Raw genomic sequence first — 15155 nt, forward strand, 5'->3', positions numbered from 1 at the left:
AAAGGTTTTCAGGGATTTTAAAGGATTTTAAGTGCTGTGTTAGACTGTACTGGTAACAGATGTTCAACGGCGTGTTTAAGTTTTTGTTTTACTGAAAAAGCAATGGATTACTTGATATTTTCCTTTTAAAAAAATCACACCAAAGCCACCACATTGTAAGTATAGCTCAAATTCATTATTTCTAAGAAACATAAATGATTTAAAATAACATAAGGGCTTCTAAAAATAAATATCACTATAGTGGGGCTAGAAGATTTTGTTTGCTAAATATTCCCTTCAAAATCCCAGTCTTTTGTGTCACTTCTTGTTCTTTTTCTATGAAGACAGATGGTGTCAGTAATTGCCTATATATTTAATTAAGTTAAAAAGCTACATAGTAAGGTTTTGGCAAAAAGTAGGAAATTTTGTGCTATGAGCAAAGAAAGCCAAAGGAAGCAGAAATTGGTAGCATGAGACACTACTCCTCACCAAATACACATTTTGATATCCCTATGTGTTGGAATGTGAGATTGCATTTCATCAATCTGATGGAAAGAACAAAGGCATTTACCCTGAAAGTTGAAGCTCATAATAGATGGCAGTTCTTTTACGTTTTGACCAGCTGGATTGGAATGACTCTACCTGTTGTCCATATCACCTTCAACTTTGGCCCAATACTTAGTGGTCATTCTAAACTCTTCTGACATCCAGGTTTTTGCCTGGGACTTCTCACCTAGCAGGCTAATCATTGTGAAATTATTATGGGGGGAAAAGCAGTAGCTACTTGTAGAAAGTGGTTTGGGAAACTGACTTAACCATTCTCGTGGTGTCTGTTTTCAAATGTTCCCATCCCGTTAATCCACCTTCTGGCTTAATGGCAATATGGCGCTCCCAGCTGTGGTGCTGTGTATGGGCTTGCTCATTTAAACTCTTAAAGCTTAAAAATGGCTACCACAACACTGATTTTATTCCATTTCGCTTAGTCATTAACATTTAATGATTACCTTATGTGCAGAGCACAAGGATGGAATATATTTAAAAAAATAGGAGATGTGTTTTCTGGCTTTAAGCTGTTCAACTCAATTCAACAAGCATATTGAGGATATACAAGAGAAACATACATTTTCTTTGGTGATGGTGGTTGAGGAGGGGGAGAGGCTTACATAGAAAGTCACCATCAATTCAGTGCAGTACCACAGTGAGCATCTGCTGAGAGAGCGAGCACAGGCTTGTCAGCCAGCTAAGTCATGGTTTGAATCTTGGATTTGTCACTTTGTAGCCATGTGACCTTGAACATGTCACTCTAGCCTCAGTTTCTTCATTTGTAAATTAGGGGTGATAATAACACCCACTTCTCAGGGTGTGAGGATTAGGAATACTACATGTAAAAATACATAACAAGTGTGTGGCACGTGACAAAAATTCAATAAATAGTCAATATTATTGTTAATAATTATTCTGGCCATCAGTACTATACTTGTGCTCCAAAAGATTAGAGAATGAAGTGACAGTTGAAGGGGGATTAGTTAAGGTGGCTTTCCTTGAGAAGTTGGATTTTGAAACATTTTGAAAGAAGGACAGTTGTATACTGGCATAAAAGAAAGGACAGGCAAGTGGTAGGAATGAGAGGGGCATGTGGGAGGCAGGAGGAGAATGCATCTATTGAACATGGGTGCCACCATGCAGGTCAGCTTTCTTCTCTTGGAGAGTACTTTGGACATGATCAGTGAGAAAAGTAATTTGTGCCACAGGGTGGGAGGGGGATGATTCAGGGGTGTTTTAAGAAATAGGTAAGGCCTAGAGCAAATTACCTTGTACTTTGTCAAGCCAACATTATTGTACGGATGGTATGTAGTTTGTGCGACCCCTCATTAGGTTAAAATGAGTGTTAAGGACAACTTCAAAAGCGAAAATCTTATCAAATAAAAATACTTGACCACAGGTGGCAACTGGAAGTAGGAAAGGGCCACTCAGCTTTGGTTTTGTGATGCTGGTGGACAAGCTGTTAAACACATGTATGTAGAAAAGTCTTCTAGTCTTTCTTAGCATTGGTAGGGAGCCTTTTCCTTTGCCCCTACCTGCTGCCATCCTGAGTCCTGCAGATATGTGTTACCTCCTCAGAAATGCAGGATGCAGTGTGAGTGCCCAGATTTGCCCTGCCCTGGCAATGTTTCTGGTGGTTAAAGTTAAAGACCTCAAAGTCCAGAGAGAAGTTTCTGGGTTTCATTTGAAAGGAAGCAGGGATCTTCCATGATGAGAGTGGACGTCCAAAGTCCTGGGTGGGACAACTGGATATAAACAGAGGAAGTGGGTCTATTATATGTAGACCAACCAAAGTTCTACCCAAGAGCTGATGTTTAGACTTGGGTTCATCCTCTCTGAAGGTTAAAGTTTACAACGTAAGGGGGTTAACCCAACGTTTAAGGACAATCACATATGGTAATGTTATGTATAGCAAAATTGGCCACCAGTCTACCTGCACTATCAGTGTTAAGAAACAGAATTGTAATTTTCACTGTAAAACTTATTGTCATCATTGCCCTTGTGCTTATTGTACAAGTCATCATCATCACCATCATCATTATTATTACTTGCATATTACAGGTCTCTTTCATTGACATGAAGATGCAGACCTTTTAAAGGGACAGGTCTTTTACTTTAATGATTCGAAATCCTTTGGGATCTATTTTCCCTTCACTAGGTATTAACTTGTGATCAACAATGTGCCCATTATAGCATTTAAAAACACTGAATAATAGGCACTGCTGTTTGTACCAAAGGCCTATTAAATTTTAATTTAGAAATAAACTGTTAACCTTCTTATATATAAATAAAATACCTTCACTAAAGAGAAAAAGTAAATCTTGTTGAGGTTCCTTGGTGAATACCTTGTATATCTTGAAAACAGAGATAGGGAGAACTTGCAAATGAGAGTACTAGAGGGGGACTCAGAGAGAAGTAACCATTCATTCATTTAATAAATATTTATTGTGGATCTGTTATATGCTAGACGTGGTGCTAGGTGCTGGGTATACAGCAGTAAATAAGAAGGAATTATGATATTTCTGTAGACCTTGGTTTTTCTACTCTCTGAAATAAGTGTATTCATTTTTGATGCTTCTATATCACTTTGAGATGATATAATGCTCACTGACTTTTAAAAATAATGCTAATTCAATTCAGATTCCACTCACAGTTTGAGAACCTGCTGAGGGCTCGGGTGACAGTTTTACATGTGATTATGCCATTTGATTTAATAAGAACAGCACCTTATATAGGCTCAGCCTCTCAGAACCTCCTGTGGGAAGGAGGGCAGGAAGTCACCATTTGTCAAGGAAAAAATGAGGCTCAGAGAGGTCCTGTGAGTTGTCTAAAGTATCACAACTGGTTAATGGACAGATTGCGGCCAGAACTTATTACCCATCATGATGAAAATATTCCCAGCTATCTTTTTTCTATCCTAGGCTGATATATTTGTATTAGACACTCTTTGGGACAGTTTTCAGAATGTGTGGGATAGTCTCTGATGTACGTCGGGGTCTCTGTTTTTGTCTTTCCTCACAATTTGTCCTACTTCCTTCTGTAGCTACTTTTTGTATTTAGGAAGGGCCTTGGCTAGTTGCTTGAGGCCGTTTTCATCTAAACTCTTTTCTTAGACATTGCATATCATCCCCCCCCCTTTTTTTTAAGTAATAACATTCAATAATCATAATAGAAATGATTACTTCAAACATTCACAATTACCTGAAAACAAACAAGTTTTTAATCTGGAAATTTCAACAGAAAGCATCTTTGCCAATCTGTTTAGCGACTTTATGTAAAGAAAAGGAACTGGAGAGGGATATATAAGTGCGTATTTATAGGAGGCAAGTCAGATACAATGTTTGTAAAACTTAGGTCCTCATTTCATATGTGTTTTGTGCTTTTCTACCACCAACCTTCACGCACCTTTCCCACTTGGAATACACTCTTTCTTATCTTCCTTCCAATCCTAATTGTCTTTCAGCTCAAATCCCACCTACTCGGTACAAACCTTTCTTGATTGCTCCAAACAGAAGGCAGTTAGACTGACATTACCTTTTTGATGTCTCTTTTATTGTTCTATGTGGTTGTCACTTATGTTTTTACTTGTGACTCATTTTTCTAGTCTGTCTCCCCAACTAGATTGTGAACTCCCTAAGGGCAAGCCTCCACTTCCTTTGTGTTTTTGTGGCCTCTCTGGCACCGACCAAAATGGCTTATACATAATAGATGCTCAACAAATACTAGTTCTTTATTTTAGAATTTCCCAGAAGTGAGTAAGTAAGCTCAGCAGATCTGGATATTCTAGAAGTTCAAAGAGTCCATCAACCAACTGGCTATCATGTGACTATCATTGTGTTAGACATCACAAAGAGGTAAAAAATGCAATGTCCAGTGCATTTTCTTTTTTTTTTTATCACTATAAATTTATTTATTTATTTTTTCAATATATGAAATTTATTGTCAAATTGGTTTCCATACAACACCCAGTGCTCATCCCAAAAGGTGCCCTCCTCAATACCCATTACCCACCCTCCCCTCCCTCCCACCCCCCATCAACCCTCAGTTTGTTCTCAGTTTTTAAGAGTCTCTTATGCTTTGGCTCTCTCCCACTCTAACCTCTTTTTTTTTTTTTTCCTTCCCCTCCCCCACGGGTTTCTGTTAAGTTTCTCAGGATCCACATAAGAGTGAAAACATATGGTATCTGTCTTTCTCTGTATGGCTTATTTCACTTAGCATCACACTCTCCAGTTCCATCCACGTTGCTACAAAGGGCCATATTTCATTCTTTCTCATTGCCATGTAGTACTCCATTGTGTATATAAACCACAATTTCTTCATTCATCAGTTGATGGACATTTAGGCTCTTTCCATAATTTGGCTATTGTTGAGAGTGCTGCTATAAACATTGGGGTACAAGTGCCCCTATGCATCAGTACTCCTGTATCCCTTGGGTAAATTCCTAGCAGTGCTATTTCTGGGTCATAGGGTAGGTCTATTTTTAATTTTTTGAGGAACCTCCACACTGTTTTCCAGAGCGGCTGGTCCAGTGCATTTTCTAGAGGATTTACAAATCTCATGAGGGCAATATTTATGCCTAGGAACGAGTAAGAATAAAAAACGATTGTGGTGCATGTGTATCAGATGAAATTGGGTGAAGGATGTGAAATGAGCTTCCTCATGACAGGGAACAGGTCTTGTTTATATCTCATCTCTGTTCTCTCAGCTGCTAGCATGGGGCCAGAGTAAGCTGTTGGAAAGTACTTATTTAATGAACACATCAGTCTCTCTTTAAGCTGAGGCCTCTGGTAGGTGTTTCATGCCCCTCCTGGAACCCAGTGGATACCACCCATCAAAGGAGGCTTGGCTCCAGGACCCGTCGGGGGAATAGTTGCTGCTCTTTGTTTAAGGCTTGGATCCCTCCATGGTGATATGGGACAGGGCCTTTCCTCTCAGTGGGAAGGCCAGAACTCCATCATGGCTACGTTGTAGCTCTGTGTATTCTGCGTGGAGTCTCTGAAAGCCTGGAATTGGCTCATTCCTAGGGTACTGGGATCTTGGACATGAATCTACCGGCGGGAGTGGTTTTATACTACGCTCCTACCACCTCCATTTCCCAGAGACTGGCCTTTTTTACTGTTTTTTTTTTTTTAAATTGAAGTGTAGGGGTGCCTGGGTGGCTCAGTCGGTTAAGCGGCCGACTTCGGCTCAGGCCATGATCTCGCGGCCTGTGAGTTCGAGCCCCGCGTCAGGCTCTGTGCTGACAGCTCAGAGCCTGGAGCCTGTTTCAGATTCTGTGTCTCCCTCTCTCTGACCCTCCCCCATTCATGCTCTGTCTCTCTCTGTCTCAAAAATGAATAAACGTTAAAAAAAATTAAAAAAAAATTGAAGTGTAGTTGGTATACAATACTATATTAGTTTCAGGTGTACAAGATAGTGATTTGACTTTTATACACATGACTCAGTGCTCACTGTGATAAGCCTAGTTACCGTCTGTCACCAGACAAAGTTATTATAACATTACTGACGCGTTCCCTAATCTGTACTTTACATCCCTGTGATTCATTTACTGACCCTTTTCCTTTTATTTCCAGTGACCCTGTGTTCTGGCTGATGTTCCCAATATTTAAACCCTGTATTCCAAAACTTTTCTTCCATACAGCTAGCTTAGAACCTCACCCTCATCTCCTTAAGGCTAAACAGGATTTTCCACACTCTTGTTTGGAGTTGATTTACAGTTGTGGGGCCATCCTTGGTGAACCATTGTCATCTTTTCTCTCTTTTTTTGGCTTCCAGTCCCCTTTGCTTTTACCATGGTGAGTTATGGGGGCCCACATGGAACCAGAGAGCAAGAATCTGAGATAGATGCTGCCATCCCAGTTTTCTGCCTGCCTCGTCTATTGCAGGACATGTGTATATATTAGGTCATGTATGTGAAAGTGTAAGCTATTACATCCTATACAGATTTGTAGTTATCATTATTCATATATTTCTTCTGATTACACATATAATAATTTTTACTTTTTAAAAGAGAGAGAGAGAGAGAGAAAATCCCAAGCAGGCTCCACACTGCCAGCACAGAGCCTGACATGGGGCTTGATCTCAAGAACTGTGAGACCATGACCTGAGCTGAAATTAAGAGTCGGACTCTTAATAGACTGAGCCACCCAGGCACCCCAATAATGCCTACTTTTGAAAATGCAAATGCAGAAAGCACAAAGAACAAAACAGAAATCACTCTGTATTGGTTTTCTATGGCTGCTGTAACGAGTTGCTATAAACTTAGTCACTTAATGGGTCAGAAGTCACAAGTCTCACTGGGCTAAAATCAGTGTCAGCAGCACTTTATTCCTCCCGGGGGAAGGGGGGGGGGCATCTGTTTCCTTGCTTTTTCTGTCTTCTAGAGGCTGTCTGCATTCCCTGGCTCACTGTCGCTTCCTGTTTTCAAAGCCAGCAGAACCCTTGTGATTATATGGGCTACCTGCATAATCCAGGCTTATCTTGCCTTCTGAAGATCCTTAAATTAATCGAATAGCTGTGTTGCTGCATATGGGAACACTCACAGACTTCAAGGCTTAGGACACATTTGGGGGCCGTTACTCTGCCTGCCACACCCTCAATCCTCCAATCCAGAAATGATGACTTGAAATTTCTTAGTGTATTTTTTTAGGTTCTTTTTGCTCTGCATATATATGGTTTTTTTTCTTTTTATAAAATGGTTAGCATGTTACATATGTTGTTTTGTAATCTGCATTTTACCCTTCCAACTATTCTGTGAAGTTTCATTTTACTATTTTCATAGCATTCAATTCTATTGCTCTGTCATAATTTGCCTAACAAATTCTCTATTATTGGAATTTAGGTTATTTGAAAATTTTTACTATCCTTAATAATGTTCTGATTGACATATGCATACATAAACCTTTATGATTATCTCCTTGTGATATTTCTAAAAAGTAGATTACTCTTCTTAATATTAGTTTTGAATATAAAAATAAGTACTATGAAAATATTAAAATACATAATTTTTGCATGAGAAGGTTTCTCAGAAGTCAGATAAGCTAACTTACTTCATAGCTGAGAAAACCGAGGATAAGAGAAAGAAAGCTATAAGCTCAAAGTAAAATACTAATTAAAAAAAAAAGAGCTATATTCAACTATTTGAAACTTGAGGATGACAAAGAACATTACAAATAAAACACAAATGACAACATTCGGTGTCCAAGTACAGGAGGGGCAGGAATGGGCACAGATGTGGTAGGTGAAGAAGACAGCAGGGTTGATTGGGAGGCTGGTACACTGAACAAATAAATTGATTGAGCAAATAAGTACATATATTGAGGATAAAGAGACTCTGGTTTCTCACTGTTGGAGAAGGTATTTATATTTAAGTGTGGAAAAGGGGAAGTCTAGAAAGAATCCTGAAGTGTTAGATTAGCAGGAACACATGGTTTTAAAATATATACACTGATGGGGCGCCTGGGTGGCTCAGTTGGTTAAGTGTCCGACTTTGGCTCAGATCATGATCTCACAGTTTGTGGGTTTGAGCCCCATATCAGGCTCTGTGCTGACAGCTCAGAGCCTGGAGCCTGCTTTGGATTCTGTGTCTCCCTCTCTCTTTGCCCCTCCCCTGCTCAAACTCTGTCTCTCTCTCTCTCTCTCTCTCTCTCTCTCTCTCTCTCTCAAAAATAAGTGAATGTTAAAATAAATGAACATTAATATTTTTTAAATAAAATATATACAATGATAGATATAGGAATAGTTATAGATGCATTCGTGTGTGTGTGTGTGTGTGTGTGTGTGTTACATATATAATACATATACTTCCAAGCTCTGTCCACTGAGAGAGACCAGAAGCATGGGACACTGCAGTAGCAATGAAATCACGAAGAGCCCAGATCTTAATACTGTCTTCCACTAAAAGGACCCAAGGCTCTTGGGTTGATCCTAGGTCTGGAACAGGGAAATGTAAGAGGAACCTAGAATATCCCTTTGTGCTAGAAAGTTAGACAGTGCTCAAAGAATGATGACACAAGAGCCACTCTGAAGGACACAAGAGCCACTCTGAAGTTCTGCCAGGAGTGAAATCTGGGACAATTTTAGCATCGAAATGAGGAAAACATCAAAATGCAATTGACTGAAGAAAACAGAAACTCACAAATTCCAACTAGTATGTATATATATATATATATATATATATATATATATATATATATATTGTGTGTGTGTGTGTGTGTATGTATATATATGTATATATATATACACATATATATATATGAATGAAAGATGCAGAAGGAAAAACTACTGTAGTAGATTGCCAACTAATAAATATAGAAAGCATGATAGAAATAGAAAATTACCACTATCGCCATGATCGTGGGCTCAGGAGAAAGTTAGCAATGGTTTTTGAGTTTCGTGGGTGGAAATTTGATGATGTATAAAATATTGCTGAACTCTTGGAACACGTTTCCATAAAATATCACTAATCAATGACAAAGGAAAAAAATAATGATTTTATGGTGGAAAACAAGGCTGGAAAAAAAGAAGAGAAAGCCACAAATGACAATAAATATGAGAACATATTTATAACCTGTAACAACCAAGAGGTAAGAATTGCTTATGTACAAAGAGCTTCTACAAATCAATGATCACATTATAGTCCAATTTAAGTGGGTAAAAGATACGATAAGGCAAGTAAGACAAAATATATAAAGAGCCAACAAACATGAAAAAATGTGCATCATCACTAAAAATCAAAGAAATGCTGAGGGACAAGGTAACATTTTTCCCCCTGTTAGACTGGCAAAAATGAGGCATTGATAATATGTTGGTCTCTTCATTGGTACCACACAGCATGCCCACAGGAGAGAAATTAAGATGCTTTCTGGAGCGATGGTACTTGCAAAACGACTAGAGAGTATGTCAGTGATTTTGCCCCAAAATATTTTTATTTATATATATTATGTATAAAAATTTTATAAATTTACTTATAAAATTATATTTATTTCTGTGTTTATATTATTCATACTTTTATCATATATGTATACTTATATTTCATTATATATTGGTGTATATTATATTATTCTATTATATTACATACTGACCCACATACACACGCACGCGCAGAGCTAATATACTTCCCTTGCCAATGTAGAAACAGCCTTTGTGTACTCACTGAGCACTTCCTCCAATGCTGTTCTGTTGAAAATCATAACACAAATGACCATATACTCAAGTATTAACAGGAAGAGACAATGAGGGGTCATAATGTGATCAAATCACAGAATCATCGGTTAATATTTACTTGTCCATCAACTGATGCCTGAATTCATTCTCTAAAAACCTTGGCCGCACATCTAGTGTCCTGCTGGAATTCCTCTGTTGTTCATTCATTCTTTCAACACATACTGACTCAACACTTCCTTTGGGCCAGGGCAGAAACAGTGCTGAGAATTGAGTGGGGAGCAAAAACAGACATCATATATCTCTCCTCAAGGAGCTTACAGTCTACAGAGGGAGACAGCTGTAATCAGATAATCATATAAATATGTTTAAAACTGTCACTAAGGCAACTTGATGGGAAGGAGAGGTACTTGGTGATGTGAGAACTCAAAACAGGGGAATTTGACTTTGTCAGGGAGGTCAGGGAAGGCTTCCCTAAGAAAGTGTGGCTTCAGCTGAAATATTACGGATGGGAGGGGGGATTAACAAGGTGAAAAAGAAGAGGTAAGAGCATTTCAGGCAGAGGGGCAGCACATGTAAAGGCCCTGTGGCAGGAGGTAGTATGATGAATAAGGGGGACTGAGAGAGGCCAGTGTGGTTAGAAGAGAGAAAAAAGAGGGAGTTAGGCGAGAAAAGGCTGGCAGGACACATGGGACCAGCCAAGTGAAGGGTGGGACCATAATCCCCAAAGCCTAGAAGGATAGTAAGCCCAGGGACAGGACTAGCTCTGTGTTTGAACATCCCTTTCACTGTCATGCAATTTTCCCCATTCCAAACTTGAATGAGTAGAAATCACAAGTCAACAGTCCCCATAGTTCCATCCTCCTACCGCCCGAGGGATCACAGATTTCGTCCTTCTTTCTCATGACAAATATTTGGGGAGGGAAGTGTCCCCTGCTTCCCTGCCACCCCACTCTTTCACCAGAGGGCATTGCTTCTGTCCTCCATCCGCCCCAGGTAGGTTCATAGATGCCCTTCAGTTTGTCCTTTTCTCTCTCAATGTGCGAGCCTGAGAAAGGAAAGCGAAACCGATGGAGGGCCCAGGAAGGCAAATGGAAAATGATTATTGAGCAAGCTGAAAGCTGCCCAAAACATAAACTTTCACTTTGAAACCATCATCTGACTGAAACGGAGAATCATAAAACCGAGAATAATGCCTATAAAACAACTAAAGTATGTTTACAATGTTGAATGGCCAGAGGATATCAAGAGAGGGAGGGCAGAGGCCATGTCACCCTGCAGACAGAGGTCTGGTCACCCAGCACTCACAGAGGAGGAACTAAACATTTTTCAAAATGAGTCTTGTGAAGTAGTAGTGGAAATAAACATTGTAATTGGGGGAGGGTGAGAAGAAAGCAAAAAAGGCTAAAGTTATTAGACTGTTCTACATCAGAGCCACACCCGTGCATATGAAGAATGTTACAGATGAAACATTGAATGTATAAAACCATGTCATAGAATAATAATAACACTATACAGTGTGTCATAGTCTATAGAAAGCTTAAAAACATGCAAAATGAAACAGTAATTTATGGGTTCCTCCATGTGCTGTCAGAGCGTTAAGATACAGAAAGGCCTCAGAGCCCCAAATGTAAGCCTCTGGGAGGGCAAGGGGCCATGTCAGGAGCGTTGGCAAGGAATGCCAGGACTGGAGATGGGACTGGTACCACTTTATTTCTTAAGCTGAGTGGGGGCATGTGATGTTCATCATGTTATCATTAAGACCTTTGTATATTGATGACATATGGCCCAGTACATTTTTTTAGAAGAAAAAATTGACAACCTGAGTTGCTGGTGAACTACTGATAAGGAGAGGAATGGAAACAAGGACTCTGAACTCCTTTCTAGGTATTGACATTCTATTTAAGCACAAGTCTTAGACAAGTTCAATCCCTGGATGGCATAAGATAGACTCATGATAAGACACTATTGGGCAGAAATGAGGCCCCATCGACAGAGCTAGGGGGGATGAGATGCAGTCATTGAAACTCCAGCTGTACCTGAACAAGAAGACCTTGGGCACAGGCCCCATAAATGCTGAATTTACAGGGTCAGCTCACGCAAGGGGCACTGAATCTGAGAAACTCCCCAATATTCCCTGTTGCTGTTGCTTAGGCACAGATGGTATGGAGTGTTTACATATTTTAGTATTTCACGTGGCATCAACTTACCTGCTGTTCCATGGTGCTTGCATCGATAAATGTCACCAGGTCTATAGAAAAGTAACCAACCACATCTCTCATTTTACAAGCATTTCCAATTTTGAGGCACAAAGAACTGAGAACTTGGGGATCCACCGAGGTCTGAGGCATGGTGGTACCAGAATTGATGAAGGGGCCTTCTGCATGAATCTGGTCCCCCGTTGACAACACTCTGATTTCTCCATTGGGCTCTATCAGCATGTCGACTGTCAGGTTGGTGACACTTTCTGCAGGTGGATACGCTTCCACCACGCCTCCTGGTGGGAAAAACATGGAGTAGGTGAAAAGACGTTCTCGTGTGGATTGTGTCCACTTAGCACAGGAGGAAAAAGCCCAGGCTTTGGCAGATGGACTGGGGCTCAGATCCTGCATCTGCCATGTCTTGTGAACTTTGGGCAAGAAGTTTCAATTCTCTGAACTTCCTTTTCCTCATCTACAAAATGGGCTTAATATAACCTACCTCACCAGACTGTTGTGAATCTTAGAGATACTGTGTCTATAGTATTTAGCCCAGTCCTTGGCATAGACTAGGACTCAATGAATGTTAGTTTTCATTCACCATAAAGACACCATAAGATCATCAAGGCTTTGCCTATTGGTAACCTAACAACTATAGGCAAATACCTCAGGGGGAATTAACTGCCCATAGTCTGCAGTTTATACCTTGATGACAAGTGCTTTCTCTGTTTCAGCGTCGCTGCTTTTTGAAGTTTTGATGCATTAGGATTTTTATCAGGAATGAGAGAACACTATTATGTCAAAGGATTCCTATGCAAAGCCAATTATAAAGCATTTTTTTTAAAACAACATTATTTTTGAGAGAATGAGAAAGAGACAGAGCATGAGCAGGGGACAGGCAGAGAGAGATGGAGACACAGAATCCGAAGCAAGCTGTCAGCACAGAGCCCGATGCAGGGCTTGAACTCATGAACCATGAGATCATGACCTGAGCCGAAGTTGAACGCTTAATCGACTGAGTCACCCAGGTGCCCCAAGTATTTTTTTTTTTAAAGATAGAGTCAGGAGATGCTGCCTTTCTTGAGGAAGGATCCTTACTAATAATGACAGCTTTATAATTTATCATACTTTACCTTTTGCTCTGAATAACAGAAACCACAGAGAGAAACCTGATGCTCAGCCACAGCAACAATATGAGCCCTGGCTAAGTTTGTGAGTTAGTTTAGCTTACATGGCCGTGATATTTTGTTTTGAGGCCTAACATAAGTCTTACATACATACATACATACATACAAACATACATACATACATAAATATATCTTTCATAGAAAAAAATTAGTATTATTTATAAAGAATAAGATAGCATAATTTAAAATTTTTTAAATGTTTATTTTTGAGAGAGAGAAAGAGAGTGAGAGAGTGTGAGTGGGGAAGGGACATAGAGAGAGGGAGACACAGAATCTGAAGCAGGCTCCAGGCTCTGAGCTGTCAGCACAGAGCCCGACGCGGGGCTCAAACCCACTAGCTGTGAGATCATGACCTGAGCTGAAGGAAGTCAGACGCTTAACTAACTGAGCCACCCAGGTGCCCCCTCCCCCCTTTTTTAAGATAGCATAATTTAAAAGTAAAAACAACTAAGCGTTCTCTGGACAGGGCAGCCTCTGGATCCCAACAGCATTAAGGTAAACTTGGTGCGTATTTCACAAGTTTGCTAGGAGGTGACCTCTGCCCGCAGGCTTTGAACAACATATGTGGTTAAATCCCGAGATTTTAGCATTTCTCCAATGCAGACATCTGTTACTTTATATAAAAGGCACTTTCCTTAAATGTCTGTAAGTTTGTTTGGAGCTGGCCCTAAAGAAAGCTGAGTTTTGGAAGGAAAACATTTATCTATTTAGTTAGTATGAGATGTGCTTTTCTCTAAATGGGACCTACTAGTGTGTGCTGTACCTAAATACGAGTTGTTGGGGGAATTAGCAAGGTAAGTGCAACAAAAGAACAACAAAATCCACAAAAACAAACAAAAACACTGACTGAGTCTCTCTGATTGAGTTAACTTTGTGGCTTTATCTGTCACCTATATTTTGAAAGCAAGTGCTTCAGTGCAAACACATTATCCTTTATACTTACAAGATTACTTTAGTTTTTTTACTCCAAAGAAGCTCATTTGTACCTTCTTCTCAGCATTATGACCAGAGTCTTTTCACTGTTAACTGTTTTCCTTTCAAAGCAATTAATTCCTCTTTTTAAAAAATATATTGCCTTTGATGATAATCCTGTGACAATGTAGATGTTGAATCTGTGGCACATTTTGTGACCAGAAGCACACTTGAGAGAGTAGAAATGAAATGAAACAGGCAATAATGGAAGGTGGTAAGAGATGTGGCCTTAGAATCAAGAAGCCTTGGGGGGTGGGGCGGGGGACGGCCCACTTTAGTCAGTAAACATTTATGCAGGCCTGCTGTATGCACTGCAGAGCCAGTTAGAGATTTGGAAACACATGGCATACTGGATTTTTGAGACGTGCTAAAATTGTAGGCTCTACCTGTGTTTCCCACTCACCACATATTTGCTGTGTGACTTCCTAGCTTTGAGGCTGTTTCTCATCTATAAAATTAGCTTAATAAAGTTTTTTCTGCTTCCCATAAATGGGCACTGTGTTTACAACGTTGCCGGAAGAAAGGATGGAGATGAATAGGAAGTTGAGGACAGCCTGAGCTTGTGGTTATACAGCTCAGGTGAGGCAGTGGCTGGGAAAACCCTTTCTAAGCTACAAAGCTCCCATGAAAAGAGGTAGATCAGAGGAGGGTTTGCAGGCTGACCTTGGAAGATTTGGAAACTTCCTAAGTCCTATCCTGGATGGACCTGGAGATCCTCATGGTCCTCCCCTCCTAACTTAAAAAGAACCCCTTATTCTTGTCTATTTTTGTTGTAGGGACCTTGTTCTTTCCCATTTATGCATATGGGGTTAACTCTTTCCTTTTTACTCTTCTGTCGGTGGGTGCATGTGGAAATTGGTAGAATCACAGAAGTTTAGATCTGAGAGGACACTGGAGAGCGTGTGTCATCTCCCCTCTCCCCGCACCCGTGAAGAACCCCCTTTTCAGCATGCTTGTCAGACGGCTGACCATCCGACCCCTTGCTTAAATAATTCATGAAGAGAGCATTCACTACTCCCTCCCAGTCCACACTGCCTGCCCAATGTGTTCCAACAGGCCACACGTCTATCTTTTCTGGTGCTCTCTCATTCACTGAGCTAGAATGTGTTCCTTG

General features: G+C 40.1%; 1 protein-coding gene and 1 long non-coding RNA gene across 12 annotated transcripts in view; one reads left to right on the forward strand and one right to left on the reverse strand.

The window, feature by feature from the left end:
* LOC109500617 overlaps positions 1 to 15155 on the forward strand; it is a 193361-nt gene that overhangs the window by 61078 nt on the left and 117128 nt on the right. The window lies entirely within an intron of this gene.
* The window catches only part of IQCH (IQ motif containing H), a 213662-nt gene that overhangs the window by 40907 nt on the left and 157600 nt on the right, over positions 1 to 15155 (reverse strand). For 9 of the 11 annotated variants that reach the window (XM_045060685.1, XM_045060684.1, XM_045060690.1 and 6 more), the window contains one exon: positions 11895 to 12181. In XM_045060685.1, coding sequence (XP_044916620.1) covers positions 11895 to 12181 — 287 coding nt within the window. Of the gene's footprint in view, positions 1 to 9071; positions 9948 to 11894; positions 12182 to 15155 lie in introns of those variants that run through there. The other 2 variants (XM_045060691.1, XR_006600074.1) reach the window with 2 other exon arrangements.

Source organism: Felis catus, chromosome B3, assembly GCF_018350175.1.
Source record: "Felis catus isolate Fca126 chromosome B3, F.catus_Fca126_mat1.0, whole genome shotgun sequence".
Classification (NCBI taxonomy): domain Eukaryota; kingdom Metazoa; phylum Chordata; class Mammalia; order Carnivora; family Felidae; genus Felis; species Felis catus.